We start from the raw sequence: 9,623 nt of genomic DNA on the forward strand, positions 1-9,623 counted from the left end.
GTAATTTTGGCATTGGGACTGACGGCGCACTTCGATTCCGAAATCGTTGGTGTGTGCCCAAAAACGAGGACATTTGCAAGGCGATTATGCAAGAAGCGCACCAATCTCCTTATAGTATTCACCCGGGCGGCACTAAAATGTACCAAGATTTGAAAGCGGATTATTGGTGGCCGGGCATGAAAAAAGATATTGGAGAATTCGTGGCGCAATGTCTTACGTGCCAACAAGTGAATGCGTAGCGCCGGTTTTCGGCGGAAAAGTTGCAAAGCCTATCTATACCTGTTTGGAAATGGGAGAATGTCACGATGGATTTCGTGACCAGATTGCCTCGATCTCAAGGTGGACATTATGCAATTTGGGTGATAGTAGACCGGTTTATGAAGTTGGCGCATTTTCTACCGATTCATATTACGTGGTCGGGAGACAAGTTGGCTCAAGTATACCTAAACGAGGTTGTAAGACTTCATGGAGTTCCCGTGTCAATTGTATCGGATCGGGACCCGAGGTTCACATCACATTTTTGGAGGAGCCTACAGGATGCGTTGGGCACACGGCTTGATTTTAGCACGGCATTTCATCCTCAAAGTGACGAGTAGTCGGAGAGGACGATACAAATACTTGAGGATATGCTTCGAGCGTGTGTACTTGATTACAAGGGCGGATGGCACGATCATTTACCGATGGCGGAGTTCGCGTACAATAATAGTTATCAAGAGAGTATCGCGATGGCGCCATTCGAGGCCTTTTATGGAAAGATGTGTCGCTCTCCTTATTCATTGGAGCGATGTGGGTGAGAGGGTGGCTCTTGTCCCCGATGTGGTGCGGGAGGCGGAGGAGAAAGTTCGCCTTGCCCGCCAACGACTTGCTACAGTGCAATCTTGGCATAAGAGCTATGCCGACAAGCGTAGAAAAGACATAGAGTTCGCGGTTGGAGACCGCGTATTTTTAAAAGTATCGCCAATGCGAGGAGTTAAACGGTTTGGAGTCCGTGGAAAACTAAGTCCCCGGTATCTTGGACCGTTCGAAATATTGGAACGTGTTGGTGCGGTGGCTTATAAGTTAGCATTACCACCGAGGCTTACGGGAGTGCACGATGTATTTCATGTGTCAAATCTCCGCAAGTATGTTCACGATCCCGAGCATATTCTCTCGTTTGAACTATCTGAGATTCAAGGGGATATGACTTATGAGGAGTTCTCGGCGTACATCATCGATCGAGAAGTGAGGAAACTACGGAACCGTGAGATTCCGTATGTTAAAGTCCGTTGGAGTAACCACGATGATCGGGAAGCTACTTGGGAGCTTGAGAGCGCAATGAGAGAGCATTATCCCCACCTCTTCGAGAATCTGGATTAAGGTATGGATCTAGAATTTAATCAAGTTAGTTTCGCAGACGAAACTAATTTTAAGGGGTGGAGAATGTAACATACCGAAACCTCAGTAGTGAAATCCGTACTTTAGCCAAATTGACTAAAGCGACCAAAGAAAAAGTTAGACAAAATCAAATTAACATTCCAACAATGTTGGGAAGGTTAAAAATGAGTTCTAAAAGAGTTTAAAAGGTCATGTATGAAATCTGTTTCTGATTGGAACCTCTTGATTTGTACTGTTGTAACGCCTTGGATATACAGGAGAAACTCTGTCCGTTCGGCGGTCTGTCGGCGCGCCCGAATCCGACCAAAGAGGTGGGTCGGGGCGTGATAGATAAGATGGTATCAGAGCATAAAAGTGGTTTAGTTGGACCTAGGAGACCCTAGGATAGTAAACCATAAGGACCTAAGCTTGTGAGAGACGAGGATTTGTGGCTTATGGCGAAAGATGAATTGATTGGGTCAAGTGCAGTAAACCTCTAAGACAGATATTAGAGGTAGATTCAAGGTTCAGTTTATTCTCAGCCGAGTGTATTCATGTTGGCGTGCGACAATATGAAACTGAGTGATGAGAAAAGGCACCCTTGTCTGACTTTCGCCTGGTTTAAGTCTGGGTCGGTGCTAGTTGTTTCGTGCTTGACCTAGAGGGTCGAGAATTGACTGAGTTGTCATATTTCAGGAAATGATGGTGTACCGCGTAGACGATCTTCAGCCAGATCGGCGCGGGATGGGACAAGTGGTGTCCCTGAGCAATCCGGAGCGAGTGGAGACTCAGAGCTCCGTGAACGGTTGGGAGTGCTTGTAGGCGTGGTGCACTGTCAGCAGGAGACTACCATACGTCAGGAAAAGTAGATCGAGAGACTCCAAGAAACTGTGGAGCAGTTGGTGACCGCACCAGTTGCGGCCCGTCGTGTACGGCCGGGAGTTGCAGCGGAGGCCATTCCGTCAGGGTCGGGCAATCCGACTCTCGGTAATGCGGTGCTGGAAGCGGAGAGGGAGCAAGCTCTGGCGGCCCTCATGACTCTCAAGAAATTCAATCCGCCTACTTTTGATGGAGAGAGTGTGGATCCGTGGGTTGTGGAAATGTAGATCGACTCCATGGAAACTCTCTTTGAGGACTTGTACACTTTGGAGTGGGACAAGGTGCACCTAGCCGCGCAATGCTTGGAACAGTCAGCAAGGGTGTGGTAGAAAGGCGTCAAGAGGAACAGAGCACCTAGTCTCCCTCCTGTAATTTGGGAAGAGCCTTGCGATTGATTGAATGTAAATTGTGACATTGTGATGTGGTGAATGTATACATGGTTTGTGCATGTTTGTGGTTGTATTTTGTACTTGTGCGATGCCGTGCAAATATAGGGAAGACTCTGTCTGTGTGAACAGTGGGTTTCCTATATTTGTGGCGGGTCTGGCATCCCCTGGGGTCATGGTTTTTTTTTTTTTAAAAAAAAATTGGGCACTTCTGCTTTCCTTTTACTTAAAAAGGGACCCCGGGGCGTGACATGGTGCCGGAGTGGATCTCGTTGGGGGTCATCCTCTACGTGCCATCACTTTCCTGAAAGAGAGCAACAACCCCGATTAAACACCCTAATTATATGATCAACATGACTCAACGGTACAAGTGGAACAAACCAAATTAGGCGAAAGTAAGACAAGGGCGCTTATCCCCATCTCTTGGCATCTTGTTGTCGGTCGCCCAGCATGACTTCCTCAAGTTGAGAATAAATCACACCTTGGTTCCATATCTTAAAAACATTAGAGACATACTATTCTACATGACCCAATTGTTTCAACATCCACCACTAATCATGAATCATCGTCACTCACGTTCCTAAGTCCTTAAGGCCATCAATCTTAGAGTTCCCTAGGTCCTCCTAGACCATTCTCTGCTTTGATACTACTCAATCCATCATGCCTTAATACCGCCAATTTGGATAGCTTGGGCTCGCAACAGACCTGTTGTCACGCCCCGAGACCCGCCTATTTGGTCAGATTCGCGCACGCCAAAAGACCGCCGAACGGACAGGGTTTTCTCTGTACACCGGACAGAGTTTCCCCTGTACGTCCAAGGCATCACAATCCACACAATACGCGAGGTTCCTACCAGGAACAACATTCAAGCAAGGATTGCATAAGGAAGTATCAAAAACATAAATACAACTAAGTTATTACAAGCATTCACATCACATGCTTTATACATTACATTAACCTCCAAATACAATTTAGTTATTACAATTTATTACAAATTTGTTTCTTTGCTTTCCACCCCTAAGCTAGACCACTTCGGGGTACCGCTATCTCTGGCCACAATGGTAGGGCGCTATCTACGGAGATACGCCCTTTTCTCGCGCCGCCGCGCCGCTCACGTGTGAACCTGAAACCCCCAAAACAACGTGAGATGAGAACGATATAAATATAGTTCCCAGTGGGTACGGCCACCCAAGGGAGAAGCTCGACCCACCAGGTCCAAAGGAGGCACTGCAAAAATGTTAGTGCAACAGATATGTATATATCATCATATAATTCATGCAACTAACAATTATTATATTCATGCGTCACAACATGCAATATACTAATCATGCAACAATACAATTCATGCAACAAGCTAAGTAGATCAATTGATCCTACTTTCTATCTCGCTATCTACGGCTCATATCCACTAGCTTCTAAGGTTTCTACTACCTTAGATCTTGCCATTTACCACTTGCTCTTAAGGTTTCATCTACCTTAACCAAACTATCCACCCGACTCGGCCTCGAGTCAATCCTACGCGGAATACCGCGCACTCTGCTGTACCACAGCCTATCGCGCTCCTTGACTTAGCCACCTGACGGCGAAATCGTCGGAGACGCCAAACAATGGCTCAAGTCAACCGGCGGCATAATCCACAAACCGGCTTAATCATCTGACGGCGAAATCGTCGCACACGCCCAACAATGGTTCAAGCCTCCAAGTGGTGAACTAGTCGCACACACCCCCTTCCCTTCCCTTGGTATCAATCTCGGCGGCGAAATCGTCGCACACGCCCTAGCCTTGATACCAAGGTCACCACAAGTTCTAGGATTCTAGAATCCATTTTCCACATCTCAAGGGTAGTCAACCTCATACCCTATAATGTCGACCTATCTAGGTTCGACCCATGCACTTCCTAGTGGCTGCTACCACTATAATCCACAACCTAGGTTCAACCACTCTAGGTTCTATGTCATTTACACCTAGATCTCGACTCTAGGTTCACTTGTTTAACCTATGTTCATAACACTAGGTTCAACGCCACTTGATCTACTTGACATCCTATTTGTCCACATCGAGTATTATAGCTTACATGTCCTTGTTTTCCATTGTCGAATTCTCTAATCAACCTAGAGTTATCGACCCAAGTTCACAGTACATGAATCTAGCACATTCTACAATATGTCAACATGCATACCTCAACTAGTATAATCCACAATGTCAACATGCATATACCATCTAGTATATATATATCCACATACACATTTCATCTAGCATGTTCTCATAATGTCCACATGCATATCCCAATGGTAGGTAACATTAACTACATAATATGTTTCATGCATTCATATTATCATTCACAATCTACCACAATACATATATGATCAATGATAATAATAGTTCACTTCGACATGGAAGTGAGCTAATCTCTTCGGTGAGCACAACCCACCTCGTAACGCTCTCCGATTGCTTGTCGACACTTGCATACGTGATCCGGTTCGGCTCGAACTCGCACTCGACCACCGAACGCCCACCAATCCGCAACCTAGGGTCGTCAAGATCCTTCTCTAACATCCAATTAAAGAAACATAGGGTTATTTTAGATCAAAACCCTCCAAATCCCAAAACCCTCATCTCTAACCTTAGCATAACATAATCTCCAATTAACCTAAAATTCATGGAGAAAACATGCTAGAAATACTCCAGAGATCACTAGAACCTCATACATAAAGGATTTAATTGAAATCCCAATACTTAAAAATGCGAACGCCGAGTCGAAAGCACGCCGCTCCACATGGCGCACGGAGACTCGATCCGCCGCTCCCAACATGTTCCCGAGCCCGCTCTCCGCCAACCCTCTGAATTTGGGGAAGGGATCTAGAGAAAGAAAGAAGAAATCTAGAGAGAGAGGAAGAGCTTCTCTCTCTACCTCATGTGTGTGTGTGTGGGTGTTGCCTAGGAAGAAGAAGAAAGGGGGAGGTGGCCCTTTTTATAAGTCAACCACACAATTACCAATCAGCCCCTGCACATTCTGGGCAGTTTTCGAGTTCAGGGTCCGGACCCTGGCCCTAGGGTCTAGACCCCGTAGGTCCACCGGACCAAAAAATTTAGCACTTAGCCAAATTTTCAGCCTTTTGCCATTTCTTCTCCGTTTTGCCTCGTTTTCGCTCGTTGGGCCTCCAATCCATCTCTAATCGTACCGAGACCCACGAAACACGTTTTTGAGTGTGTTTAAACCATCTTCTCATCCACGCTTTGCCGGATTTAGGCTAAGGTCCAATACAACTTTTCAAGTTTCGTTTTCGCGCCCGACGAGTACCGAAAACACTCGAACGTTCCCGAACCTCACCGGAACTGCTCCAATAGCTTTCCAAACTAACATACACCGTAACTTCATAACTTTAGAAGTTCGGTATGTTACACTTGTCGAACGGACAAAGTCTCCTCTATCTATCCAAGGCGTAGCAAACTCTGTGCATCAATATCCAATCAGGAAAGATCAACACTACACATTTGCAAAAGAGCATATCAAAAGAACGAGAGAATTTAAACTATCTATTACAACATTTGAGCATTCACAATTTGGAATATTTAACAAGTTACATCCTTCCATATATATTACCACTCTATCTATTACATACGAAATTTCTATCACAATACATCATATTCACCTAAAACATTAATACATGTCTTTTGTTATTTACAAAAGAAATAGACCTAGCCTCGGTGGTCACACTACCTAGGGTTCAATGCCTTTGCCACGATCCTCAACGAATCCGCTGGTGCTCGGCTCTGCAAAATAGGGAGTGAGAACTAAAAGAAGTTCGCAGTAGGTCGGCCGCCGACCTTGCCGATTTTCCTACTAGGTCTAACAAGACATAAAGATATAGAAAGAGTAGACAGCTATAATAATGAAAGTAGATAATATACACATCTACTTTTACCCAATGTACATCATACAACGTATGCTATCTACTATCCCTTTACAACCTCAACATAGTNTATGGGTCTAGTTTCGCTAAAGCCGAACGTTGGTTTTTTGGACACTACACAGGGTTCCGGTACCCCTGTAACACATTGGACCTTTGCAAATTGCGAGGTTCGAGTGTTTGATCTGTGTTCTGAGTTTTTTCAGATATTTTGGAGGGTCGTTGACAGTGTTCCGACCTATGACTCGTACCCCGAGAATTGAAGTATTTAAAGTAGCGCTAAGGGCACCAAAGTGGAGGACTTAGGCTGCTCTCGGATTGCATTTTGCAGAGCTGTGTACCGGTACACCTTGATGGTTGTACCGGTACAGAAAGTGTACCGATTACACCTTGATGGTTGTACCGGTTGTAACATACCAGATTTTGGTATAAAAATAAAAATAAATAAAAATAGTGTGAGAAACTATTTTTATTGGATTTGTAGAAGTAAAATATAAGTCAGAAGTGACTTATGCTGAAATCGGAATGAAAACAGAAGATCTAGAATTTTCTGTTGGAAACGGGACAGATAAATTAGCAGAAAATGCACAGTCTCAGAAAATTATGAAAATTGGAGGATAAGTCAGAAATATTTTTATGAGGTTAGATTTAAAGTTTCATATTTTTCTGACACCCGTAGAGTGAGAAATAAAATCCGACAGCTATCTGATAAAGATTACAGTTCGGTACAGTTTTCGGTGACCAAACGGGGTCGAAACTGAAAACTTAAAATATATTCTTACTCAGTACGTTAAACTGAGCCTGCCTGTCAAATTTGAGCTCAAACGGACATTCAGAAGGGCTCCAACTGTTCCGAACTGCAAAAACTGCCTGAAGTGAATAGTGTTTTGGGGTGTAATGTATATAAGAAGCATGTGCTTCTTCTTCCCCTCCTTCAGCCGCACACACCCGCACGCACACACACAACACACGCATGGAAAGGAAAGGAGAAACCTCTCTTTTCTCTCTCTAATTCTCTCCCAAAATTGATGAAATTGGTGGAGATTGAAGCTTGGAGATGGATCGCCTTCATCTTCTTCATCTTCTCCATGGTTTGGAGCTAATTGAGAGGTAAGCTTTTGCTACCCTTTAATGGTAGATCCTTAATGGTTGGTTTAAATACTTTAGAAATGGGTTTAGAGGTATTCTAGCATGCTAATTAGAGGATTGATGCTTGAAATCAAGGCTCTAATGGTGGATTTTTACCTAGTTGTAATCTAGGGCTCAAAAATACTAATTTGGTAAATATGAGGATTTGATCTCATTTGACCCTATGTAAACCTAATTGCTAGGTAAACGAACGCGTTGGCGAAGACGGTTCGGCGATTCGTCGAGCCGTTGCGAAGTTATTAAAGAAACGGATGTTTAGGCTTCGTTTTCGCCTGGAGGGCCGAGGCGATATCGTAAATTCATGAAAACGGATTTGAGGCATCGTGGCACATAACCGAAGACCTTTAATTTTCGGATCGTGAATTGGAGGCCGTTCGGGTGGTCGCGCAAGAGATCGGGCCAAACCGGGTGTCGGGTGCCGCAGGAGGCCGATTGCGAGTGTCGACAAGCAATCGGAATGCGAAATGAGGTGGGTTGTGTTTACCGAAGCGACTTGGTCGCCCCGCATGTCAAAGCGAAATGTGGAATCTTGTTGATGCATTTGTGTATGTGCATACGACATATTAGCATTGTATAAATGCATGCTAGTTGGTAATTTGCATATTAGTATGTATGCTTAGTGAAATACATGCTAGGGGTATTTAGCATTATGAGATTCATGTTGACATGTATTAGAGAACGTGAGCATATAAATGAATGTTAATATGTTGTTAATTATATGAGTTATGAGAAATTGCTAAATGTGGACACATGTTAGATGACAATAAGCATATTGACATTATGAAAATGCATACTACAGGATAATTGCATAATAAGGCATTAGGAAAGTACATGCTAGTTGTAATGTATGTTGGCATTGAGAGGATGCATGTAGTTAACATTAAAAGAATGCATGTAAATGACATGATGTAAAAGCTAGGCAAATGCTTGGTATGGTTGCTATATAATAATTATCGTAGAATGCATGATGAATATGCTATGTAAATGCTAAATGATTGCATGAATTTGATCGATAACTCTATGATAGAGACCTTGATATTGGACATCTATATATTAGATCGAGTGGTACTTAACCTAGAGTTAGGAACCTAGGTTGAACATGGATGATATGAACCTAGTGTGAATAAACATAGGTTGGACATGAACCTAGTGTCAAAGAACTTAGGTTGGAATCATGTGTGGCATTAAACCTATTGTTAAAGAACATAAGTCGGACTTGGACAATAGTAAACAAGGGTGACAATGAAAATAGAGACATGATTGGCATTAAGAAAATGGTTGTTAAACATAGTTTAACCATATTGACATTGGTCCAAGTTGACATAGAGAGTGGCATGATTAAATAGGTAGAAAACCTATTATGACAATGGCATTGTGACGAGTGGCTATGAATCCTCAAGTTGAGGATTGGATCGATACTCACGTTACGTCTTGGCTTGAGGGAGGTAGCTCCCTCTCCGGGCGGTGCACTCCGGAGTTGGTCACCACTGGGCGTGGTAAAGTCCCCCCAGATGACGGTCCCCAGGGAGGTTCGAGTCCCCCGTTATTAAGGGATTTTGGTTGTGAGTTATTGGGGTTAACATGGTTAACCGGTAAGATTGGGTCATAGCCAAATGAATGTACAACAAGTATACATTATGAGTTATGGATTTGGTATCCCAGTCGAGAGGATTTAGGGCTGAGGTGTATGTGAGACGTCCATCGCCTTGAGCCTGGTTCTAGGGCGGTACTCCACAGACGATTGACTCAAGACCGAGTCGGGTGGTTAGCCTTGTAAAGGTAGATGAAACTTTATGATTAAAACGGTGATTGACAAGAATCTAAGATAGAGGAAACCTTAGATATCAAACTGATGAGCTATGGTTAGCAGAATGGAAAGTAGTATCGAGTGAACTACTAGTTGGTTGCATTATTGCATGATTTGCATATAGCATTGCATTATTAC

The 9,623-nt window shown here is 43.7% G+C and overlaps 1 protein-coding gene across 1 annotated transcript; it reads left to right on the forward strand.

Annotated features, from left to right (window-relative positions):
• Nucleotides 961–1,356, forward strand: LOC109726075. The gene has a single exon (XM_020255504.1). It carries the CDS (start codon nucleotides 961–963, stop codon nucleotides 1,354–1,356), a length of 396 nt encoding a protein of 131 aa, XP_020111093.1.

This window comes from Ananas comosus, linkage group 20, assembly GCF_001540865.1.
Source record: "Ananas comosus cultivar F153 linkage group 20, ASM154086v1, whole genome shotgun sequence".
NCBI lineage: Eukaryota > Viridiplantae > Streptophyta > Magnoliopsida > Poales > Bromeliaceae > Ananas > Ananas comosus.

Excerpts from the sequence above, each read along its gene's own strand:
- LOC109726075 (XM_020255504.1), top strand. The coding sequence starts at position 961 with ATGCGAGGAGTTAAACGGTTTGGAGTCCGTGGAAAACTAAGTCCCCGG.